Below are 26,112 nucleotides of genomic sequence, written 5' to 3' on the forward strand. Positions count from 1 at the left end.
CAGCTATGTGATCATTTTCACTACAATCACCTCATTTTATACCTTGGGTTGAATCTTATTTTACTGAAAATGTCCAGAACATTCTCTTTTGGGCCAAATGGCTCACAAAAATGAGGGTGAATTGCCCATTATTATTCACACCATGTGTACTACAGCAAAACAGCTTGAAATGCTAAAATTACCTCTATTACGTGTTGAGAAATTGAATTTTGGGTACAAATACCTGGCCTATTTCCTTTCACCTGCTCTTGCTGAATAAGAAACCTTGATCTTTTGTTTCTTTTGTGTGATACAATGTTGCCCTCACAGGAATGAGGTGTGCAATTGTACAGTGGGTTACTTCCTTCTGTTTCTTTTTCTTTCTTTCTTATTACGTGCCTTTGTTCCAAACGCCATGTGGTGTTACATGAATCGCATATTAAAAGCAGAATATCTGGACAGTTTTTCAGACATCTGGACACTCCACTTAACATAAATATAAAAACATGACTGTATTACAAAACACTGAAAACGCTGTCACGTCATTGATTGGAAGAAAAAATGTTATCATGCCATTTGGATGTGATCACATAATTGTATCTAGGGCAATGACTTCTGGTTCTGGTTCGTCAGCCAAAGAGTGAGTGACCCTGTTAGGCTGCATGGACTGGCAATAGTTACTTGTTAATAATAGCTTTCAATCAGAATCATTTTTTAAATATTGCACAATGTTCTGTTTCTCTGCATTTCAAAAACTATTGCATCACTGATAAATTTGAGGCTTAACAAAACAAAATTAGCCAACTATGCAATACACCAGACCTGCAATTTGTATGGAAGCAAGAAAATGTGTTAAGTGTTTTACAGAAACTTTCTGGCACATTATAACAAGTAGTTTATGCTTTGGTGTATTCAGTCATAGCGTGTCTCCAATTAAAATACTATAACAGGCATGTTAAGTGTTCAAGTGCTGCCATCTGGTGACTGAATGTGGAACCTGTTAAATAAAAAATCTTTGGTTTCCACAAAACTACTGGTTTTGACGATATTACACTATGCAACCTGGGGAGCTTTATTATATTACACAGATAATTTCTAATATCAAGTAAAAGACAATTGGAGAGACACTTTTGGTGCAGTTTAGCACCAAGCACACTCCAAAACACCCAAAGAGCCCGATTATTTGGTTCAGGTGTGTTTGATTAGAGTTAGAATCAAATTCTGCATGTAGGTAGCTCTGAAATGAGCAGAAATGTATAACCCTGATCTTTTAATTAGTTATTACATGCATGTTTGCTTTGACAAACACTATCCAAAACACACTATTATGAAAGAATTATTGTCTGCATGAGACAATTGTGAAACACCAGAGAATAATTTTTCCTGAAGAAAAATATTCTCAGCCTTTTTTGGAACTAGAACTGTGGCTACAGAACTGAATATAACATCCAACTCTTAATATTAGTATGATGTAATTGCTTTCGTAACCCCTTTAAACAACAGTCACTCCTCCAAAACATTTTGTCAACTTTTATTAAAACCCATAGAGAGCACAACATTTACAAATATGGTTTGGGGTGGACTGGAACAGTTCAGTAGCTCTTCGCTGATTCATATGTTTCAGGGAAGGCGAGACTCTTGTGTCCTGATCCCATGACCAATGGCAGGATTCCAGCATTTGGCACCACATTCCATGAGAGAGTGAGAGTGATGTTCTTATTTGCCCTGGATTAGGGAAAAATAGATATGAGAGAGATTCTTATTCATGTCTATAATTTTAAGTTCTTCCTGTCAAATATCCAGTCTAAATAATAGAGCTGTCAAATAAAAATTTGAATTTCGAATATTCGTCGAATTTAAAATAAAAATCCACATTCGAATGCAAAAACGAATTTTGGGTGTGCGTCAGGCTGCCTTATCAGTGGTGTCGTATGTGGTTATCGACGTATGTGTGTCGTTGCTTTTTAATGTTTTTGTTAGCCTATCCAGCTGAACCCACTAGATGCAGAGATGCTGCATTATTCATTCATTATATATATGATCATTCCTTATATATATCATCCGAAATATTACAGAACATCAATGCAGAGAAGAACTTGTTTTCGTCAAAACTAAAACCAAGCCGTTCACACAGAATGCATATTTTGCGCATCTAGAGGGACATCTATTGCCATTGGACTCGAGTCTCGCACAAGAGAACCATATGTTTACAAAGCCGTGTAAAATTATCTTAAGTTTAACTTTTAAAAAACATGTCTGGAGATTAAATCCCACTGCAGCATGTTTTTAAATGAAAAAAGTAGGCTACTCTGTGTGCAGGGCTTTCATCTATTTGTATTAAACTTTGCATACATGAAAATTGTTTAAGTAACCTAATTATAATTGGTTTATAAACATAATGCACTTTTTCACAGATAGTCATGTTATTTTATCGCTTTAAAGGTCCCTTATTGTACACATTTTCTGGAGGTTTATTTTAGTTGTTGATGTCCTTAAGAATATATATCTGCGGTATAAGTGCCAAAATCCATCTCAATATATTTTTACAGCTCCTTTTTTAGGAGCTCTGTCAAGAACAGGTCGATTTTGGCCCATCTAATTAATATTCATGAGCCTCTCTTCTGATTGGCCTGTTGTTTTCTGAGTGACGCACATCCAAGCCAACCACAGTTAACTACGGTCATGTATGCTGTAGCCTAGAGCCTAGCCTGCTGTGACTTGGTGATACTCAACAGGATATTTCAGAATGATCATTAATGTTTCTTTCTTTTTCAAACACTGAATGCAGTAAGCTACGTAACTGTTGCTTTAGTAAAGCCCCTTTTACAATGCGCACTGATTCCGGAAATTTACGGGAACGAGCGCTGTGTGAACAAAAGCCAGAACCAAATGCCATTAAGGCAGTGTTGTAGTGATGATCACTTTACCCTGCGACTCTTCGCGACGGAAAAAATATGTGCAAGTGGAATGAAGCAGACCCTCACTATCAGCGCTGAAAATCAGGTTAGTTTCAGTTTAGTGAATTGTACGCGTCGCATTACATCTCACATCCAAATGTCACGTCTTTATGGGTTGTGTGTAAAGCACGCACAAATTCCGGAAAACAACTGTGAACGAACCTAATTAAGCAATTCCGGAACAAATCGTGGGACACATTATCAGTGTATTTTCCGGAATGGCTGTGTGAAAGAGGCTGAAGTTGACGTGCCACTGGTCTCTTATATTAACGTTGTTCGGAAGCCTGTGTAATGATGTAGCTTGACATCTATAGACTGAACAGGGGTCCGTTCTTCGTACCTCGCTAACTAAGTTAGCTGGATATGATTGTTGACGATTTTGCGTGATCTTGGATCGCTCGGTTCTTCGAAGCTCATCCGGGACTTGCTGTCATAGCAACAGGTGCGCAAGCTTAAACCTGCTCAGGAGCAGGTTTATTTCATGTAAACAGGATTTAGGCTGCGCTCCTGGCGGGTTATGATTGGTTGAAATGGCGAGGTCACATCTGATTGGTGGGGGAAAAAAAGTATCTTGCAAGAAAGTATATATCTTTTTTTACAGTCTATATATATATATATATATATATATATATATATATATATATATATATATATATATATATATATATATATATATATATATATATATATATATATATATATATATATATATATATATATACACACACTACCGTTCAAAAGTCTGGGGTCAGTAAAAAATTTTTTAAAAGAAATTAATACTTTTATTCACCAAGGATGTATTAAGTTAATAATGAAAACAATATTAAAAGTTAATAAATAATTTACATTGTTATATATATATATATATATATATATATATATATCTCAGAGGTTCCAAAAAATATTTGGCAGCACAACTGTTGATATTATCCAACATTGATCATTCTAATGATAAATCAGCATATTGGAATGATTTCTGAAGGATCATGTGACACTTAAGACTGGAGTAACAGCTGATAAAAATTCAGCTTTTCATCACAGGAATAAATTCTATTTTAAAGTATGTTAAAATAATAATAATAAAAAAAACATTATTTTATATTGTAAAAACATTTTGCACTATTACTGTTTTTTCTGTATTTTTAATCAAATAAATGCAGCCTTGATGAGTATAAGAGACTTCTTTAAAGACTATTACAAGTCTTACTGACCCCAAACTTTTGAACAGTAGTGTATAAAAAAATAAAAATATAAATAAAATAACATATCAAGGAAAAAACATGTAACATGGGCAGCATTAACGCATTTAATGTGTTCACAACTTTTTGCCAGCCCTCTCTCCTTGCTTTTCCAGCCTTTGCAGTTTTCCCTTGCGTTTTAAAAAAACTCTGAAACTCCTGAAATCCCTCGATCAAGAGTTCTTGCTCTGCTGCAGAAAAATACTGAGCGCGCTCCTTCGTCATGTTCGCCGACCAATCAAAGAGTTGCCCATCAATGTTTCTACTATCGATACGTAGCCCCTTTTAAGCCACCCAGTGATCTCAAATAACTTCATCCAGCTATACTAATCATCAACAACAGGTGCGTTCGGAGAACCGGAATAGCCAGCTCATAGTTAGCGCGATGATTTGATCTTGGAAGTGTCATTTGATCCTGTAAGCGAGGTACGAAGAACGGACCCCAGGGCTTTCTCCACTTGTTTTCGTGTTGTTGTTGCGAAGTTGTCGAGGTTTTACAAAAGGAGGGTGGTACGGTGCGTGGTTGCTGCTCGGGGTGGTGTCTGAAGGCGGTGACTGAGTAGATCGGACGTCATATTTTTACGGAAGTTACAGGGGCTCGTGAAAAGGAACGGCTACTTTATTCAGGCTGTGTGCAGTTTGCTGTGGATTGACCGTTTTGAAACTAATATGGTAGTTACATAACCCCTAGACCTCAGTTATCATGAAATTTTTTTTTGAGAATATGGGACCTTTAATAAAGGTGCATTATTAATATTTTGATTGATGCGCCCTCTTGTGCAACCAGGAGAGAAGCCAAACGCTTTTTTTCACCCACTAAAATGATGCCTTTAAAATATGAATATAATTCAAATATTGATAATATTTAAGTGGAAAATTTAAATTTAGTTTTTCAGCCATTTTGACAGCCCTAGTTGACACATTGTGAATATTCATTCAGCTCAACTGGAGTGTAGATATTTGTGTTATATTATTTTGCAATGTTTACTTATCAGATTTAGATCTTAGAGTATTATAATTGAAATATACACATATAACCATATGATCAAAAAATCATTAATAAACTGCACATCATTGTGTTAAATGGAAAAAACATTAAATATACATTTCAAAAGTAGTTTTAAAAAGAAACATTTTGATTCAACGTTGAATAAATAATGATAATGAAGGGTATTAAAGGAGAACGTCACTTCCAGAACAAAAATTTACAGATAATTTACTCACCCCCTTGTCATCCAATATGTTCATGTCTTTCTTTTTTTTCAGTCGTAAGGAAATTATGTTTTTTGAGGAAAACATTTCAGAATCTTCCTCCATATAGTGCCCATGAGTTTGAACTTCCAAAATGCAGTTTAAATGCAGCTTCAAAGGGCTCTAAACAATCCGAGGAAGAACGGTCTTACCTAATGTGTATTCCGGTTCAAGACAGTTAGGGTAGGTCAATTTTTAATCTGAAAATCAACCTACATCGCTGCAAAGTACTGACCCATTGTTTACAAAGTGAAAACACAAAGAAGGTCAAACTCCCTTTACAAAAAAAGGTAAAACAGCGACGTCGGACCATTTTGAAGTTGGTTGGAGGAGCATGCACATCGCAGAGCTAGACATGACGAGCATTTGAGGTCAAAGTATATAAACTGTAATTTTTTTTTAGAAAATAACTGATCGTTTCACAAGAGAGGACTCTTCTTCTGGATCGATTTGAGCCCTTTAAAGCTGCATTTTGGAAGTTTTAACTTCTGGACACCATAGAAGTCCACTATATAGAGAACATTCCTGAAATGTTTTCCTCAAGATTATTTCTTTACGGCTGAAGAAAGACATGAACATCATGGATGACAAGGGAGTAAATTAGTTGCTAGAATGAGATGGTCTAGTAAGTGATTATTAATGCTTTTAAGTTTAGAAATAATAATGAAAGAAAACGGAACTAACCTTAGACCGTTCCCATCATCAAAGAAGAAGTACTTGGATTTAACATCCTTCATGTTTAGTTTGGTACTATCACCTCTCAAGACAATTTTGTCCCATAGCACCACCTGGTTCAATGCCTAGCACGGGATAAAGATAAGAAAATTACAAACAGGTTTGAAATATTACAGTCTACAACACAACAAATACCCAGCTCTTAATGAATTTTCATTAACAAAACTGTTAATTATATCTGCCAGGCTTAATGACTCCATGGATAGACTGAAGTGGTCAGGACTTACATTGCTTTTGGTTGTATATTCAGCAGTCAGGTAAAGAAAGAGCTCCTTCACATTCCAGTCAAATATTGGCTGCAAATGTTATAAAGTGGTTAAGGCAAATAATGTAAATCTAGTTCTAGGTGTAAACTGCATGGAAGCAACATCTGAAGTGGCATATACAAAGACTGATAAACAGTGTACTGAGAAGGCATAAATGCATTTACACTGGACTTTCATTTGCAGAAATAATACATTATATAAAACGGGGAAAAAGTAACATTAAATATATATAAATATGTAAAATGACAAATCTGAAATTTGTGGAATCTTAAAATAAATAAATAGAAAAGTTAAACCCCACTTTTCTTCTCATTATTTCAAGTTTCTCTCACAATTCTGACTTTTTTCTTTGAATTTCCAAGACATGAACTCAGAACTGCAAAATATAAAAAGACACAATTAACTTTTTCAATTATTTATTCCATGGCTGGATATAATTTCAATGTACAACTTGCAATTCTGATGTTTTTTTCTTCTAAAAATTGCAAGAAAAAAGTCTGAATTGTGAGTCACAATAATCTTTAGGCTGAAACAGGCTTCCATAGAAACTATAGCCTTTTTTGCATCTACATGGTACAGTTGAAGTCTAAAGTTTGCGTACACCTTGCAGAATCAGCAAAATGTTAATTTTACCAAAATAAGAAGGATCATACAAAATGCATGTTACTTTTAATTTAGTACTGACCTGAGTAAGATATTTCACATAAAAGACAATTACATATAGTGCACAGGGGGGGAAAATGAATTTATAAAAATAACCCAGTTCAAAGGTTTATATACACTTGATTCTTAAAATTGTCTTGGTACCTGAATGATCCACAGTTGTTGTTGTTTTTTTAGTGATTGATGGTTACAAAATGTTCAAACCCTAACTAATGCTTCAGAAGGAAAAAGGATGCATTAAGAGCCAGGGAATGAAAACTTTTTGAATTTGAAGATCAGGGTACATTCTACTTATTTTGTCTTCTGGAAAACATGCAAGTATATTTTGTAGAATCTAAAGGGGAATACTACATGCACACAAAAAAAAGTGATATTTAGGCAAAATAAGAAACATGTGCACATCTTCATTCTGTTCAAAAGTTTACACCCCTTGGTCATAATGCATTATGTTTCCTTCTGAAGCATCAGTGAGCATTTGAATCTTCTGTAATAGTTGCATATGAGTTGTCCCCTCAGTTGTCTTCAGTGTGAAAAGATGGATATCAAAATCATACAGTCATTGTTGGAAAGGGTTCAAATACACAAAGATGCTGAAAAACCAAAGAATTTGTAGGACCTGAAGGATTTTTCTGAAGAACAGCAGGCAGTTTAACTGTTCAAGACAAACAAGGGACTCATGAACAACTGTCACTAAAAAAAAAAAAAAAAAAAAAAAAAAACAGCTGGGGATCATTCAGGTAACAACACAGTATTAAGAATCAAGGTGATGCAAACCTTTGAATAGGGTCATCATTTTCTCTTGTGGACTATGTTAACAACTTTTATGTGAAACGTCTTCAATACTGAATAAAAAATAACATGCAATTTGTATGATCATTCGTATTTTTGGTCAAATAATTAACATTTTGCAGATTCTGCAAGCTGTATGTAAACGTTTTTGGGTGGCACAGCAGTGGTCTGTTCTGTCAAAAGGATATTAGCAGAAATGTCAAATGTCACAAAGCCCAAGTCACTCCTCTCTCGTGGTCCTGTGAAGTCATCTACATTTTTACTGGAAAAAGAAGACAGAAGATGAGAGGGTAAGTGTAGTGCTATGTGAAACTACATTCAAACCCGCAACCTGACAGCCCATATACATTTAAAATGTACAAACGTAAATAAAGTAATAATAAGGGAATCCTGCACAATATTGTTTTCTCTCTTTTATACTTTCAGATAGAAATTGCGTTCCAAAATACTGTTAAACAAAACCATAAAAATCTATATATTCATTTCATTTGAATAGCTGATGTGCTGCACTGCTATTGGCCGCACGCTCAGCAGCATCTACAAGTCCCATATGCTCCAAAATAACAAATGATTCTGAAAGGACGGTGGTGCCTCGTGTTTATCAAATATTTTTATATGAAATTAGCACTGATTTAATACAGATCATGTGGACGCAAACTCAGAAACGGTGCAGTTTACTTACATCATGACTTTGGAGACGTGTATATCCACCGGTACGCTTCTGTCTTTGAAGGCTGTGGTAATAAAGCATCCGAAAGTGAGAGCTGCCATCACACTGAGAGAGAAGGCGAAGAGCGAGTTCGCCCTCGACAGTACCGTATTCATTTTTCAATATAGTTCTGATCAAACTAAGAGAATGTATTGCAAAACAAAGATATATTGAAACGCTCCGCGCGGAGGTTCAAAGCAGGAAGTGCAGGCGGCTAAAAGATGATTCGGAAGCAAGACCTACTTCCTGTTTGATAATGGAAAGTATATACTGACATCCAGTGGTCAGGAAGTGAAATTGCATTAACAGTCAAAGAGCAGTTTCTTTTTAAATGTGGGTGAAGTAAACAACGGTATACAAAAATGTACATTTAAAGGGATAGTTCACCCAAAAAATGTAAATTACCCTATGATTTACTCATCCTCAAGCCATTCTAGGTGTATGACTTTCTACTTTCAGATAGGGCTGTGCAATAAATCGCATGCGATTGTCATGCGTATCTCATCAGTAAAGACGGTTCTATGATTAGTAGTAAATCTCCATCACCTGCGTTCAGATGGCGCGGTAATTAAAACACTGTCGAGCCGTCAATCACTGAAAAGCTATGCAATATCGCGTTCAAAATCGCGGATGAATCGCATTCAATTTTGAACACGATATTGCGTAGCTTTTCAGTGATCTACGGCTTAGTGTTTTAAATACCGCGCCATCTGAACGCAGGTGATGGAGATTTACTACTAATCATAGAACCGGCTTTACTGATGAGATACGCATGACAATCGCATGCGATTTATTGCACAGCCCTACTTTCAGACAAATACAATCCAATAAAAGTGCATGAATCCATCATTAAAAGTACACACAGCTCCAGGGGGTTAATAAAGGCCATAGTTAAAACTTTATAAAACGTAATCTCTAGCTTCTGTTGTTGTACATGAGTTCACGAAAGAGTGGTGTTTGAAAGGATGACATAAGCGTAGCGTAAGCTCCAGTGAAAACATACTAGTCTCATGTGAACCAAGTTTTGTTTACATCAAAGGAAAAAGTCTCCTCTTGGCTTACATTGAAATCCTCCAACATTTATCTTTCAAATCCTTATTTTGTACTTCTAATTCGTGACCAGTGTTTTGCTTGGCTCATTTCACTGCGTTCCACATTTGTCACCACGTTCACCTACATCCTACGTCATCCACTGGAACGCCACTCTCTTATGAACCCCAGTGCGACAGTTAGGAAGCTAGATTGCATTTTGTAACATTTTAAATATGGATTTTTCTTACAAAAACACATTGATTTGCTTCCGAAGGCCTTTATTAACTCTCTGGAGCCATGCAGAGTACTTTTATGATAGATGGATGGACTTTTATTGGACTTCAAAATCTCAGCACCCATTCACTGCCATTATAAAGCTTGGAAGCGCCAGGACATTTTTAATATAACTCTGAGGATTTTTGTCTGAATAATATTTTTGGGTGAACTATCCCTTTAACACAAAAATTTACACCACAGTATTTATAACAAACACTGATTTATCAAAAACTCTATATTACTTTGTAAAGTCTTCTACAAAAATTGACCCTGAACTTTTGTGTATTTGGAAAGTTGTACAAGAAAAATGTAATTATTTACATTTGTCCACAATAACCCTTTTATGAAAAACTGATATTATTTCCAGAAGCATTGCTTACACAAGCAAAATTAAATCCTTTCCGCATAAATCACTGTATTAAAATCGTCAAAATGTGATAAAGTTCCTATAGATCACATGATCAACCAAATGTTACTAGCTTCATCCTGGCAACTCTTCTGTTATTAGATTAATCATGGCTGATTATGAACAGGGTATTTTTGCACAATGGCATTGTACACACAAATGCTTTCAAAATACTGTCATCTGAAGTCACTGCTCTATGTATTAGCAACAATATGTTACAATACAAATGATGTAGTGAAAACAAAACTGTTACTATGTATCATGAGACAAACATCCCCACAAATGACAACACCTATTGTTATGCCTCAGTCAAGTGGCCCATTTTCCACTAGCTAAAAAAGTACAGCTGCCTTATCTCATCTCTACTCTGGGCCCAGCTGCCTTGGGGAATAACTGGGCCGGCCTGGCATATGATCCCCATCAACACATCCCAGGATCCCATTCCAAAACATTCACTGTCACTGAGCAGCAGCAATGACTGGGATTTTGGAGGAGCGGCCTTTTGGCTCGCAGTATACCAATGTTTATCTCTCGATTTTTGTACTTTTTTGCTTCAAACTTTTCGTCAAGATCAGCTTAAACATACTGACCCACTTCTATGTGGTTAAAGGAAACCGTAAGGAGGCGGCACGGATCGCAGCTGAGTTCTATGATTTTGGCCAAGGGCACAGTAAGTAGACAAGAATGGGACATATCGAGGCTGTATATTTTGGAGCATGTTCTAAGTCACTATAGGGTCTTTATGTCTGTTTGCAAAGCTGATAAAACTTTGTCTGGTTGTATAGGGTGTAAAAGAGAAAGCTTCTGCAGCATGGCCCAGTTTGTAACATTGAGAAAATTGGGTCAGCCTGTTCTTATCTAACACTGGGTTGGAAAATTATTTTCTCTCACAGCATTTTTTTATATGGCTGAGTTGATTTTGGATACAACTGTGATATAATACATGTTAAAATAGAAGTAACCATTTAATGTAAACGTTTGATGAGACATATGGTAATGCATCCTTCATGTTTATTAATTAATCTATACAATCAGACTGCAAAAAAGTCTACAGATTTTCACTTTATCTTTTTTTGCTCTGTATTAATTATAACCTCAAAAACATGCAAATAACCTGATGTGAAATGCTAAACAAATTTAACGAACGATTGAATTATCAGTTATTATCCGCAACATGCTTGGCTTCTGACAACAGACAAGCTGAAATGTTTGGGGTGTCAGTCTGATCTCTATGACGCAAAAGGACGTGTGACGTAACCATAAATTAAATTAAAACTCACATTCCACAATACATCTATTTTTGATAAATGTTAAGGGTATACACGGAAAAGAAAAACCAGGATCCTGATTATTCCTAGCTATTTGCGTCGGAATAATAGTGCCACTGTTCTAATCTTAACCTGAGGTATAAATAGTTTAACGGGCGCAGACTTGGTACTGTGGTGAATATTTATCTCATGAATATAAATAACGTTACGTGACGTACGGCCAGTAGGCGTGATCTTAGTAAGTAGCGTTTGTTATTCTAAAATATGGCACGGCTTATGAATATTAATTACGTGACGTAACCAGACGCTTCGGCGGCGTGACCTTATTAATATTTATAAGCTAAATCTTTGCAGTAGCCAACACGACTCTACTGAGATCTGAAACAACAACAAGCCGAGCAGCCAATCAAAAAGAGGCGCTCGTCACACTTGCTCTACCCTGTGTAAAGAAGAGGACAGGGCTGATGCAAACATGCCCGAAGTTCCCTGCAGAGAAGCCGAGTACTCAGATAATACTCCCAAGAAAAGAAAGCGAGAGGAGGTCGACGATTTTTCCGAGAAAAAGAAATCGCGCTGGGGTGTTTTGATTAGTCAAGGTGAGTTATCGACACGTGTAAATAAATGTGCATTTATATTGCGCCCTGCTGTCACCCTGCAGTAATGCTTTTGTATAAGGGCGGACCTTCTGTATAAAAATGACAAATAATATTTAAGCTAATATTAGATAAGTAATATAACAATTTATATTATTAATATGACATTCTCAATATTAATTATTGTTATAATAATCTCATAATATCATAATAAATATTGTTTTATATTTAGCCTATACATAGAACTTAACATTATTAAATAATAAAACAAGAAAATTTAATGGAAAAAAGAATGGACTACGATGGATATTAACTACATAATTGCCACGGTGTCAGTCAGAAGTACGCACACCTGCAAGCATAATTCTTAAAGGAGCAGGATGAAGAGAATATTAAATAATATTGCGGATAGTCATGTAATGTTGCTGGTCATTTATAGGATGAAAAAAGAACATTTTGTTCCAAAGCCTGGTTAATCTTTTCTATTTTTTCCACAGCCCAAATATAAAACTGGCTAACCTAGCTATTTGTAGACTATGCAACAGTAGTAGTAAGTATAGGAACATATAAATAGTCACATGCACATGTGTTTATCATGTTGTGTACATGGCCTAGTAGTTATTGGTTTAAGGTAAAATCTGTTTTAGTGTCTGATTTTATTGTTGTACAGCTAAGTTTAGTTATTTCCAGTTGATGACATTTGAACCCTCTTAGCAATGCCATGAGAGTTCATGTAAAGACAGTATAGGCTATTGTGTGTTTGGCATTATGCATTAGACTTGGTTCTTTGCAATGCGCCATATAAAAGTTGAATGTCTTGCTGATTTGTCAATTCCCTGCTTAGGCTAAGCATGGAAGTTACAAGTGGTCCTAGTCTCCTTGGAGCCCAGCTGTAGTCACATGAACAGAGCAGGATCTGAAATATTCATGAAAGCTTTCAGAGTCTCACTATTTGCTGTTAAACAGCCACCATTCATACTGAGCAGTGCCAGAATGTGTCTCTGACCCAAATTGTCAATGTTGAGGTTTCAACAGTTCATTTTTGTTTTAAATGTACAAGAAAATTAATCATTAAATAATACTAGCATCTAGTAATCTAGTATCATTGTAACTGACTTCAGCACAGCTGTGACCTGAAGTTCCACATGTCAGTCTTAAATCTCAGTGGCAGTAACTCATCTTCGCTCAGCTAAGCTAAAAATATAAGACGGCTGCTGTTTTGCTTGAGATGACAGCCGTCCTTTTATTTTCAGGCTATGGCGTATTCGTATCAATGGCTAGATGTACCGTGGGGTGACGGAGACTTGGGTATGTAAGAACCTCTTGCTCTTAGGCCTTGTTCTGTGCCAGGATTGGCAGTAGCAGAAGGCAGTTGTCGTATGTTGTTGTGGCTAGAATGAGCTACTGCTAAATATAGATCTCCTCAGTCCACTCTGAATAGATACATATCTACGGCAGGAGCTGATAGTACCGTGTTTAAGGCATTTATAACACGCTCACAACTGTTTGGTTATACATAAGATTCTGGTTGTGGTTCAGTATAAAATGTCTGAAGACTGTGTTGTTGGTAGTTGTTATTGCTAATGTGGTCAGTAGGTTGATACAGGATTGCTTGCTTGAGGGATTTTCAAAATGCAGTCTGACCCACAGGATTTTGCATGGAATTTTTTTTTTTTTTTCATTTTGCGAAGCACTTCACAAATAAATCTGAACTGAACATGCATTTTATGATAAGTTTATACATCTAATATTAAACATTTAACATTAATGATGGCTTAAAAATATAGAATTCTAATAATAGTTGATACATTTCATGATATTGGTAGATTGATTTTTTTTAAAATTCAAAATATTGAAAGGGATAGTTCACAAAAACATACGAATTCTGTGATTGATTACTCACCCTCATGTCATTCCAAACCTGTAAGATTTTTATTCATCTCAGAAGACAAATGAAGATATTTTTGATGAAATCCGGGAGCTTTTTTTCGTGTTGTGGTACTCTCATGAACAACTGACAGGGAGGAGAAATTCTTGAATAAATTTGCTATTGTTGTTGTCTTTGCACACAAAAAATATTCTCGTAGCTTCGTAAAATTACAGTTGGGCCTCTGATGTGACATGGACTATTTTATCAATGTCCTTACTACCTTTCTGGGCCTTAAATGTGGTAGCTGCGTTGCTGTCTATGGGTCAGAAAGCTCTCAGATTTAATCAAAAATATCTTAATTTGTGTTTTGAAGATAAACATAGATCTGACGGGTTTGTAACGAGAGTGGGGAACTATCACTTTTAGGATTTTTTAGCATAAACTTGCTCACCAATTCATTAAAAATGTAGCTTTTTTTTGAAGAGTAAAGCTGGTGGAGAATACTTTGACACTGACATGGCTTCCGCTCAAACACATAATGGAAAAGACATGCTATCCAGAATGCCTCGTTGCCAGTATTGGAGAGCCCTGGCATTTGCTGCCCGGGAATAATGAATCCACTGAGTTTTTGTAAATGGGCTTTTGTTATGTGAGGTGTCTTGTAATTTTATTCTTTACATAAAAACAATATAGCTGCCATTATTGGAGAAAAATATTGCTTTTATTGCTTTCATTCCGACATACTGATAAGACAGCAATCAGATTTTTATTGTGCATTTTATGTAGTGAAATCATTTACATTTTGTATCAAAGCAACACAGGGGAATATGTTCAAATAGCTCAACAGTTGAAACGAGTCGACCTTTATTGTATCTAGAGAGCTGATCTGCTCTCGTGGTAGTTGATAATGCTTTGCCATTTTCAGCAATTCCACTCACAGCCTCTCTGCTCAACAGCTGTCAATGGGCAGTGTCAAACTCACCAGTGCTTACACCACTCTCACTTTAGAATGTGCTGGAAATTATATGAAGTCCGGCTGTGGCTGAGTGGGTGTGTTTAAAGCTCTTGAATGACATGGTAGTGCTTTTGTTGGCTTTTAAATACAGCAAATGGTGCTTGCTGTAAATGATGTTAATGTAACACTTGATCATTGTTAATTTTAAGATTTTTGGGGGTTGTTTTGTATTTTGTTTTGTAGTATGAAATCAACAGGCATTCATTACTCATAAGAAGCATTTGGTGTTAGTAAGTTTGTTTATTAAAAAAATAATTTAATGTGTGCTCACAGGTTCATGGGCGGATCGTTCTCCACTCCATGAAGCTGCATGTCAAGGTCGACTTCTGGCGCTCAAGACTCTTCTCTCACAGGTTTGCAAACATATGCACACAAAGAAATGGAACAGAAATAGTTAAAAGTTTAAATTAATGTTAGCATTTCTAAAAGTAAATATTTTGTGTTTTTTCTCTGTATTACTAGGGTTACAGTGCAAATATCATCACCATTGATCATGTGACACCACTACACGAAGCATGTCTGGGAGATCATGTAGCATGTGCCAGGGCTCTCATTGAAGCTGGTGCCAATGTGAGTTATAGTTTTTAAACAGCATATTAAAGGTTAAAATATTTAATATGCATCATTTAAAATACTTATATTTGAATATAAAATACCATTGCTTTACCCATAAAATATTTCAATGTTATTTTTAAATAATTGATTTTATATTATATTTTTAATTATTTATACAATATTATACATAACATGTTATATTTAATTTAATAAATTGCAGACATTTATAATTTAAAAAAGACATGACAACTAGCCTATATAAACAACATTAAAAAAACATAAAAAATCTTACTGTTTGAAAACTTTTGACTGGTAGTGTATTACTAATATTAAAGATTTGAATGTTTTTTAATATAATTTTCCTCTGCTCACCAAGCCGGCATCTATCTGACCCAAAATACAGCAGAAACAGTACAATTGTGACATATTTTTACTATTTAAAATAGTTATTTAGCTGTTTTAACATAATAATAATAATAATAATAATAATAATATTCAATGTTTTTTGAGCAGCAAATCAGAATATTAGAATGATTTCTGAAGGATCATGTGACTGGAGTAATGATGCTAAAAATTCAGCTTTGAATCACAGGGATAAATTACATTTTAAAATATATTCAAATAGAAAACAGTTATTTTAAATAATAAAAATATAAAAAATTGTACTGTTTTTACTGTACTTTGGATGAAATAAATGTAGGCTTGGTGAGCAGAAGATACTTCTTTTAAAAAAAAAACATTAAAAATCTTACTGTTCAGAAACTTTTGACTTGTAGTGTATGTTACAGCTATAGCAAAAATATGATGATAACGGAAGATAAAATTCACACAATATTTAAAAATTAATAGTTTTAAACTTGAAATTTGGAACCAACTAAACTTCTAAAGAACAAAATAAATGATGTACTTGGAATTTAATCTCAAAACCACATAGTTATTGAAATACAGCCCCTTCTGATAACTTCCCCTTGTGACAACTAACCCTAGGCTTTCTTAATTATTTCAGGAAAGACTTTTTGTTTTCTTCCTCTTTGTATAGTAGAAGACTATGCGCAGAATGATCTGTTTGTGCGGATTGTGCTGTTAAAATGTTCATGGCAGGTAAATGCCACAACCATTGATGGCGTGACTCCGCTGTTCAACGCCTGCTCAGCAGGAAGTGTCACCTGCACAGAAGTGCTTTTGGAACATGGAGCAAAACCACAGGCAGAAGCGTGCCAGCCTTCACCCATTCATGAGGCCTCTAGCAAAGGTAAGTAATTCTGCTTGCTAAGTCTAACCACAAAAAAAATGTATAGCATTTATAGCAGAGTTTACAAAAATGTAAACATACATGTATTTGTTGTCTCAGGCCAGGCAGCATGTATAGAGTCACTCATCTCATGGGGAGCAGATGTAGATTACGACATCCCTCATCTAGGAACACCTCTCTACATTGCCTGTGTCTCCCAGCAGCTCCAGTGTACACAGAAACTTATGGATGGAGGTGAGTTTGATGCCCCTGTGCACACTTTTGCTGTTCAAACTTGTATTTTGGTGTGTGGTCAGGTCATCTCGCCTTAGTTCTTTAGGTTTTATTTTACCCTGTCATAAATCTGTTTTTATTAGGAGCGAATGTGCAGAAGGGTCGTTTTCTGGACACACCACTGCACGCTGCAGCACAGAAGGACTGTCCAGAAATCATCAGAGTGCTACTAGACTTCGGCGCTAACATCAACGCTCGCAACCTGGAGCTACAAAGGCCGGTGGAGACAGCACCACCCAGCAGTATGGCAGAGGCTGTCCTTCTTCTTTATGAGGGTATGTTGCTCAGTTGATTTTGACAGGAAAGAGAGTAGGGCTGGGTAATAAATATTGATTTCTCAATTTTAATCGATTCGTAAAGTTTTAACTGTCCGCTGTTCTACGGGAAAATCTTTCAGTTCCAACAAAATCTTTGGTTTTTCAGCTTTTTTGTGTATTGGAAACCTTTCCAACAATGACTATGGTTTTGAGATCCATCTTTTCACACTGAGGACTACTGAGGGACTCATATGCAACTATTACAGAAAGTTCAAACGCTCGCTGATGCTTCAGAAGGAAAAACTATGCATTAAGAGTCTGGGAGTGAAAACTTTTGAACAGAACGAAGATGTGTACATATTTTTTATTTTGCTTAAACATATATTTTTTTCATTTTGTACTGCCCTTCAGAAGATACTTACATGTTTCCCAGAAGAGAAAATAAGTTACATTTACCCTGATCTTCAATCTTCTTCATCTTAATGCATTGTGTTTCCTTCTGGAGCATCAGTGAGCGTTTGAACTTCTGTAATATTTGCATATGAGTCTCTCAGTTGTCCTCAGTGTGAAGAAATGATCTCAAAATCACAGTCATTGTTAGAAAGGGTTCAAATACACAAAAAAGCTGAAAAACCAATTTATGGGACTTGAAGAATTTTTTTAAAGAACAGTGGGCTGTTCAGGACAAACAAAGGACTCATGAACAACTATCACTAAACAAAAAAACTGCTGTGAATTTTTCAGGTAACAACACAGTATTAAGAATCAAGCGTATGTAAACTTTTGAACGGGGGTCATTTTTATACTATTATTTTCTCTTATGGACTATATGTATGTGTCGTTAATGTGGATGATCTTATTCAGGTCAATATTAAATAAAAAATAAAATGGATTTTGTATGATCCCTCTTATTTTGGTAAAATAATTATCATTTTGCAAGCTTTTAAAGAATAATCGAATTAAATCATTTGGGTCAAAACCCAGCCCTAAAAGATAGAGGGAATGGGTTCAGGAAATGATCCAGATGGGTCTTCTGTAAATTTTTAAAACCAACTTTGTCTATATAGTTTATGAACTACTAAGTTGTTAATAAGATTAAATTTTTTGAATTTGGATGTTGCTAACCTTGACTGTCTCTTTTTTAATAGCAACGCCACGGTCTCTGTGTCAGCTGTGTAGACTGGGTATCCGAAACTACATGGGCCGATCCAGACTGCATCTGATTCCTCACCTCAAACTGCCTACTCTGCTCAAGAGTTTCCTCCAGTATAGATAGATTCTCTACCTCAATCCATAACACCCCTTCCCCTTTTATTTTCTTATGTTAAGTGCATTAATATACAAAAAGGTCACCCAGTCTTCTTTGTGACCACCAGCGCACAAAAAACAAAATCATGCTAGCCATTCAGTTTTACGTCTTCTAAGTTCAAATGTTTTTTTTTTTAGAACTGATATATTTTTGTGCAAATAATGAACATCAGTAATATTTTTGTAAATAATATCTTCACAAGATTTTGTCATTTTTAACCTGCACATTCTTATATATTAATATAAGCCGCATGCCTAATATGATTACACATTAATCACGTCAGGATGAAATTATTGAAGTGCATGTCAGTATACAGTTGAGGTCAAAAGTTTACATCCCTTTTCAGAATCTGCAAAATGTTAATTATTTTACCAAAATACAGTAAGAGGGAGCATACAAAATGCATGTTATTTTTTATTTAGTGCTGACCTGAATAAGATATTCAACATAAAAGATATTTACATATAGTCCACAAGAGAAAATAATAGTTGAATTTATAAAAATGACCCTGTTTAACAGTTTACATACCTCCACAGCTGTTTTGTTTTTTCTTTAGAGATAGTTGTTCATGAGTCCCTTGTTTGTCCTGAACAGTTAAACTGCCTGCTGTTCTTCATAAAAATCCATCAGGTCCCACAAATTCTTTGGCTTTCCAGCATTTTAATGTATTTGAACCCTTTCCAACAATGACTGTATGAGTTTAAGATCCATCTTTTCACACTAAGAAACTTCTATGCAACTATTAAAGAAGGTTCAAAAGCTCACTGATGCTCCAGAAGGAAAAACCATACATTAAGAGCAGGGGTAAAAAAAATTGAATTTGAAGATCAGGGTAAATTCAACTTATTTTGTCTTCTGGGAAATATACATATATCTTCTGTTCTATCTTCTATCTTCTAAATGGCAGTACTACATGGAAATATGATATTTAGGCAAAATAAGAAAAAAGTACACATCTCCAATCTGTTCAAAAAATTTTACCCCCAGCTCTTAATTCATCGTTTTTCCTTCTGAAGCATCAGTGAGCATTTGAACCTTCTGTAATAGTTACATATGAGTGCCTCAGTTGTCCTTAGTGTGAAAAGATGGATCTCAAAACTATACCGTCATTTTTGGAAAGGGTTCAAATATACAAAAATGCTGGAAAACCAAAGAATTTGTGGGACCTGAAGGATTTTTCTGAAGAACAGCAGACATTTTAACTGTTCAGGACAAACAAGGGACTCATGAACAACCAAAAAAATCACAGCTGTGGATCATTCAGGTAAGAACACAGTATTATGAATCAAGGGGATGTTAAACAGGGTCATTTTTATAAATTCAACTATTACTTTCTCTTGTGGACTACATGTAAACATCTTTTATGTGAAATATCTTATTAAGGTCAGTACTAAATAACCAAGAACAAGCATTTTGTATGATCCTCTTATTTTGGTAAAATAATTAACATTTTGCAGATTCTGAAAGGGGCATATCATCTTTTGACTTCAACTGTAGTGATTTTTTTTTTTATCAACATAATATAAAAAAAATACCAAAAGCACAACTCTTCAGTTTTCACAAAATCTAACACTGTCAGTATTTTCACAGCTTCCCAAATTGCATGCGGAACTGTTTTATATAAAACAGAAAGCCACTGGGAAGATTCAGTCTAATATAATTCTTTGGCTAAACATTTTGTTGCCAAACACAAAGCATGATACATAACTTGCATACAAATAAAGAATATGTAAAATTTGATGGTCTGTTTGGTTTCTTTGTCATTGCAGTTGGTACTATAAATAATTTCAGTCATGTTTCAACACACAAATAAAATCATGAGACTTCTTATACACTTGATCTTTTTATTAGCAATTATCAAATCATAGTCACAAAAAAAGAAAGTAATTATCATTGACACAGTCTTGTCTGTTCTAATATCTCGCCTTGCACTTTTATAACATCCTCAGTCAAAATAAACAGATGAGACACTTGGAGCATGCAAAATTTAGACCGGCCTGATGCCTCTAGGATCAATATATGACATTTAACTGTCCTCTGTTGCGTATTAACAATTATCATATGAATATGCTATGTACACCAATTTGAGCTTAAGAGTTTAGACATAAATTCTAGAACTATATACAAATAAATACATTTCACAGTGCAATTTGATGAAAATAGTCTCTTTATCTGTATTTTCTAACGTAAAACCAAACTTTCATAAAAGAATTCCTCCAAACCATTTTATATACTCAGCTATGAATGATATGCCATTGCAACTGATGATTTTACAGATACAAACGACACTTTTTGTCTGTTATTTCATAACTTCAGTAATGTACTCCAAACATATAGCTGTGTATTAGCAGAAATGTCTTTCTTCCACAATCTATATGTGCAGTTTCTCACTTATTGCCTAAGTTCATCTAGACATATTTTGAATGTAACAGCAAGACTATTAACTCCTATTAACTCTTTGTAAATAGTGTTGCCATATTTTTTGAACATTAATATCTGGCCTCAGACGTGCTCTGTATACGCATTCAGAATAGTTCCTGAATGAAATGAAGTAACATTAAATAGTAATGAGGTTTCAAATTCTCAGTTCTAGTATTTGGTTCTACTAAAATATATTCAGTTCATATAACAGACAACAGGCAAATGGTTTCAATGTCAAAGCAGCAAAACTAACATAAAATACACACAATAAAAATATGAACAGATGAATACCCTGTAAGTCTTGAATTAAAAGAGGTCTAGATCTACAAAACATTCAGGCTGCATGATGAAAATGCTCATACTCCGTTTTATTAGTCACAGTACCAACTAGAATTACAATCTTTGGGCTACAGATCTCAACCCTAAGACCTGAACATGACACCTAAACCTGAATACCTGAACCCGCTTATGTTTTAGGATGAGGAAGGCATTAAATATCTTGCTTCATATGTAACATTCATTACTGTATCTAGCATAAATTTTTCCTTATACAACAGTTGTGGTGCTCTAATTTGATTGGCCCGCATCAAATAAACAAGTTCTTGTGCTGTACATATCACTCTGATTGCCTGTGTTCATAGTGCATCAAAAAAACAGAACTGGGGAAGTTTTGTATTACTTAACATGAGCTTCTTGTTTACCAAACTGTTGTATAAAAGTAATATCATCGCATTTGTGCTGCTGGCCTTGTGTACTGTATATTCCCTACAGCAGCACTCTTGCTTTTGCTGATTCTTTGCATATAAGCTGCAATTCCTGTATGAAATAAGCACAGCATGGAACGGCAAAGCCTCAAACAATGTTGATTTGAATATAATTTGACTTTCTTTTGTTCTATGACATTCATCAAGCTTTCTGAGAGAAAACGGAAATTGTTTGTCGGGAATAGTAGTTGCTTTTCCAGAGCCAGACCAGCAAGAATACTGCTCACATTTGTTGTATTTGTGCTTAGAAGGGGTTGATGCGTATACCCGTCCCCAGCGGAGAGAAAGGGTTTACTTTCGCCCACATCAGAGCATCATTTAGTGAAATGGCTGATTTGCCATCTTCCAGGAAGAATGCTGGACCCTGCCAGGCAAAAAAAAAAAAAAAAAAAAGTTCAGTAATATTTGTTTGAAGAACAGGTCATATGGGTTTTCGAAAAATATATTTTTTGCAGTTTGTAATGTAGCTATCCTTCAATGTAAACTGTTTGCAAAGTTGTTAATCAAGAAAGTGCTTTATACATAAAGATACTGTTTCTCAAAAGAGGGAGTCGATTCTGAATCACCTTAACAAGTTATCATATTTTCGATACTGATAAATATGTTACCGATACAGTCACTGGGGAACACATTAGCATAATTCTCGCCCGATCGCAAAATTCGAACAGTCTGACCTGCCCACAAACACGTCCGCTAGTTAATGTGTTTACATTGTGTTGAGAAGCAGTGTTCTGTGCAGTGAAAGCAAGTTTTTGTTTTTTCATTGCCAAAAGATGATGTGAAAAAACAGTGGTTAAAATTCATCTTTTTTTCATGATATCAAAGCAATACAATTCAACCTTTGTTGTATGCTCGTCGTTTTACAGAGGACTGCCTCTCTAATCTTGGTTTTTATCTTCTTTGGCTTATACTCTTCTTTATTTGGACTGACAAGTGCTTCCAAACCACAACCTGTAAGTACGATAGATCCTTTATGTGTACATTTTCAAGTGAGTGCACAAAATATTTAGCTTTTTTGTACTAATATGTGATGTATACATAACTAGTGCAGTATCAGGTTTCCAGGTAAACCACAATATTACTGTCTTTCTGAAACAGTTCTGATAATTCGCTGTGAAGCCACTATTTATTAGGAAAGTGTCGATTAATGTAGGCTGTTGTTCTAATTTCCTTGTTTAGTAATAATGTAATTTAGACATATTTTGGTTTACAAACTGTTGTTTCATCAGTTAGTCATGGTAGCACTTGGCTAACATGTCCACCATTATTGTTTTGTTATGTGTTTACAGTTTAGTAGCTACACTTTAGCTGTAGGCATGATTCGCTTGCATTAAGTGTTTTATGTAAAGTGCATCAGGGTTGCCAGGTTTTCACAACAAAACTTACCCAGCTTTGAGGGAGGTCCTCCATTTGGGTCCCCTGCAATTTGGAGTGTAAAATACATTCTTTTTGTCTGGGATCCTCTGGTAAATTCACATTGCAGAGGCCAAATATGATGTTATTAGGATCACCTCAACCCACGGACATCAAAAACAACCACGGACTTGGCAAAACAGATGTTAGCACTTGCTAACTTGCTCAAGTACTCCTCTCTGTGCCAATCACAACAGGCTTGGCCAGCTGACCAATCAGAGCAGAGTAGGCTTATAAAAAGGAGGGGTTTACAGACATGACGCTCAAAGCTGCTTTGAATGAACCTATTTGAAATAACTGACAAATGACTCTATGTATAAATGTATATTTTGAGAAAATTACAATGTTTTCTGACCTTGCATTTAAACCTGTTGTAGGGGACACCAATGCAATATTAGGACCCTTTAAAAAAAACACATGACCTGCTCTTTAATGCTAAAGTACAAGACTATCCACAAGAAACCCACCTGTATCCTGAGGCCAGTGAAGCAGGAAATCTGGACGTCAGAGTGGCTGGGTAAGTTTGAGCCAGTGACATAGTCAGGACCCTCTAGGCCCTTGATAAGTTCCACTTTCGTCCGACTTAACAGCTGGTTGTACTCCCTTTTGTGGGCCTCAGATGGTGGACAGTATGGTAAAGATGCTGGCATTCTGTGTATGTGAAGAGAGACAAAAAGACTTAACCCAACATTTTATGATACAATAGCATAATGAAAATTACAAGCAATTTAATCAGCTGCCCTTTTTTGACAGAGAACACCAATTATCAACAAGTGTTAAGGCCTTTTCCTTGAGGGATAAATATGGTCCTGGCTTGGAAATTGTCTAATTTAAAGGAGAAGTTCACTTTCAGAACAAAAACATACAGATAATTACTTACCCCCTTGTCATCAAAATTGTTCATGTCTTTCTTTCTTCAGTCGTAAAGAAATTATGTTTTTTGGGGAAAACATTTCAGGAATTATCTCCAAATAGTAGGTTTCTATGGTGCCCCCCAGGTTTGAACTTCCAAAATGCAGTTTATAAGGGCTCTAAATGATCTCAGACGAGGAAGAAGAGTCTTATCTAGTTATTTTCAGAAAAAAATGTACAATTTATATAATTTTTTAAACCTTAAATGCTTGTCTTGGCCAGCTCTGTGTCAACTCTGTGTATTCCGGTTCAAGACAGTTAGGTTATGTCGAAAAACTTCCATCTCTTTTTTCCTCCAACTTTAAAATTGTCCTACACTACTGCAGAAATACAGACCCAGTGTGCAAAGGAGATCAAACGCCCTTTACAAAAAAAGGTAAAACAGCGATGTAGGATGATTTTGAAGTTGGAAAAGATGAGATGGGTTTTTCAACCTACCCTAAGTATTAACCTGAATATACAAAGTTGAGTCATAGCTAGACAAGTTGAGCATTTAAGGTTAAAAAGTGTATAAATTGTCTTTTTTTTTAAATAACCAATCATTTCACTAGATAAGACCCTTCTTTCTTGGCTGGGATCATTTAGAGCCCTTTTAAGCTGCATTTAAACTGCATTTTGAAAGTTCAAACTCACAGGCACAATAGAAGTCCACTATATGGAGAGAAATCCTGAAATGTTCTTCTTCAAAAAACATAACATTTTTACAACTGAAAAAAGAAAGACATGAACATCTTGGATGACAAGGGGGTGGGTAAATTATCTGTAAATTTTTGTACTGGAAGTGAACTTCTCCTTTAAGGTATCTCATAAGGCAGCATAACATTGCTGCATATGTAACAGCATATAATGTTTTAAAGAATTCACCCAAAAATGAAAATTCTGTCACTAATTACTCACCCTCCTGTCATTCCAAACCCCATAAAAAGAAGGTCTTATGAATTTAGAACAACATGAGGGTGAGTAATTAATGACAGTTTTTTTTATTTTTGGGTGAACTAACTCTTGACTAGGTAGGTTTTATGAATTAGAGTAATGTGGTACAGACTTGAGGAGGTATGTGCAGTTTCTCCAGACGTCCAACTCTCTACACAACTGCCCTATCTCCAATGGCACAGACACCTCTCTCCTCTTCAGGAGCTGACTGAGGGAGAAAGATAGAGAGAAAGACATTAATTGCGATCTCTAATAATTGAGTTACTCATACTATAATTTCAACAGGTAACGTACCTTGTGTATTCATACAGTGCTGGCACTATACTTGAATACTGTCTCCCAATGGCTAATAGTGCACCAATGTACCCACAGAGAATAAGCAACTCATTGCGTTCTCTAGCCAAAGAGAGAGAGATAGTGAGATGACCATTGAATGAAAGCTACAATAAATGACATGACTGACATTTGTAACCTATTGAGGAAAGGTCACTGACTTACTCACTACACTTTGGAAGAATAAGACGGTCTGTTCTGATGTAGCTCAGCAGGTCTAGGATGTGGTACACAGAGTCCACCGTCCAGTCAGGAGAGCTCAGCTGCTCTGTTGAGGGGAGAGAGAGTCAGTAATCAATAGTGAGTTATGATACTCTTTTTGAAAGATGAGTCACATTGTGTTCTAAACTCCTGAAATATTATATTTTATAGCAGTCAATGAAATTTGGGAAAGAAGTCAATCAAATCTGTATGTGTGTGAAAATATTCAGATGTAACCCCCTTTGTAATCGTTAAAATTTTAAAAGTAACTGTAATTTAATTACATGTGCTGGTGTCATTATTTTCTCAGTAACTGTAACAGATTATAATTACATTTTTTTTTTTGTAATTAAATGACATAATTCCAGTACAAGTAAGTTACTCCCCAACACTAGCAACCAGGCAACCTCGAGGAAACCAACTTTTTTGCTCATAATAAATT

The 26,112-nt window shown here is 35.5% G+C and overlaps 3 protein-coding genes across 5 annotated transcripts in view; 1 reads left to right on the forward strand and 2 right to left on the reverse strand.

Annotated features, from left to right (window-relative positions):
- Positions 1 to 1,494: 1,494 nt before the first annotated feature.
- spcs3 (signal peptidase complex subunit 3) lies at positions 1,495 to 8,814 on the reverse strand. The gene is made up of 5 exons (XM_073843105.1): positions 8,561 to 8,814; positions 8,065 to 8,140; positions 6,388 to 6,462; positions 6,110 to 6,225; positions 1,495 to 1,704 (listed from the first exon to the last, which is right to left on the reverse strand). The coding sequence occupies exons 1-5, from the start codon at positions 8,701 to 8,703 to the stop codon at positions 1,572 to 1,574; spliced, it is 543 nt and encodes a 180-aa protein (XP_073699206.1). The 5' UTR covers positions 8,704 to 8,814; the 3' UTR covers positions 1,495 to 1,571.
- Positions 8,815 to 10,775: 1,961 nt separating this feature from the next.
- asb5b (ankyrin repeat and SOCS box containing 5b) lies at positions 10,776 to 20,433 on the forward strand. Of its 3 annotated transcripts, none has more exons than XM_073842280.1 (7): positions 10,776 to 10,971; positions 15,321 to 15,400; positions 15,510 to 15,617; positions 16,704 to 16,854; positions 16,954 to 17,088; positions 17,211 to 17,402; positions 18,533 to 20,433. In XM_073842280.1, exons 1-7 carry the CDS (start codon positions 10,776 to 10,778, stop codon positions 18,658 to 18,660), a joined length of 990 nt encoding a protein of 329 aa, XP_073698381.1. In that variant the 3' UTR covers positions 18,661 to 20,433. The 3 variants fall into 3 exon arrangements, with proteins under 3 accessions (XP_073698381.1, XP_073698382.1, XP_073698383.1); XM_073842281.1 differs by lacking the exon at positions 10,776 to 10,971 and adding an exon at positions 11,941 to 12,165; XM_073842282.1 differs by lacking the exon at positions 10,776 to 10,971 and adding an exon at positions 13,404 to 13,470.
- Positions 20,434 to 20,534: 101 nt separating this feature from the next.
- The window catches only part of wdr17 (WD repeat domain 17), a 41,491-nt gene continuing 35,913 nt past the window's right edge, over positions 20,535 to 26,112 (reverse strand). Inside the window, exons 26-30 of the mRNA XM_073843007.1 lie at positions 25,635 to 25,737; positions 25,431 to 25,532; positions 25,249 to 25,344; positions 23,759 to 23,942; positions 20,535 to 22,242 (exon numbers count right to left, since the gene is read on the reverse strand). Coding sequence (XP_073699108.1) covers positions 22,123 to 22,242; positions 23,759 to 23,942; positions 25,249 to 25,344; positions 25,431 to 25,532; positions 25,635 to 25,737 — 605 coding nt within the window. The 3' untranslated portion in view covers positions 20,535 to 22,122. The remainder of the gene's footprint in view (positions 22,243 to 23,758; positions 23,943 to 25,248; positions 25,345 to 25,430; positions 25,533 to 25,634; positions 25,738 to 26,112) is intronic.

Source organism: Garra rufa, chromosome 6 (assembly GCF_049309525.1).
Source record: "Garra rufa chromosome 6, GarRuf1.0, whole genome shotgun sequence".
Lineage (NCBI taxonomy): Eukaryota > Metazoa > Chordata > Actinopteri > Cypriniformes > Cyprinidae > Garra > Garra rufa.

What these genes read in the sequence shown, in the direction of transcription:
- spcs3 (XM_073843105.1), bottom strand. Translation starts at nt 8,703, where the DNA reads ATGAATACGGTACTGTCGAGGGCGAACTCGCTCTTCGCCTTCTCTCTC. An exon ending in CATTTGACATTTCTGCTAAT is followed by an intron (nt 6,463 to 8,064) that starts ATCCTTTTGACA and finishes ACTTTATAACAT; the next exon opens with TTGCAGCCAATATTTGACTG. An exon ending in AATATACAACCAAAAGCAAT is followed by an intron (nt 6,226 to 6,387) that starts GTAAGTCCTGAC and finishes ATCCCGTGCTAG; the next exon opens with GCATTGAACCAGGTGGTGCT.
- asb5b (XM_073842280.1), top strand. Translation starts at nt 10,776, where the DNA reads ATGACTGGGATTTTGGAGGAGCGGCCTTTTGGCTCGCAGTATACCAAT. An exon ending in TGATTTTGGCCAAGGGCACA is followed by an intron (nt 10,972 to 15,320) that starts GTAAGTAGACAA and finishes GTGTGCTCACAG; the next exon opens with GTTCATGGGCGGATCGTTCT. An exon ending in TCATTGAAGCTGGTGCCAAT is followed by an intron (nt 15,618 to 16,703) that starts GTGAGTTATAGT and finishes TGTTCATGGCAG; the next exon opens with GTAAATGCCACAACCATTGA.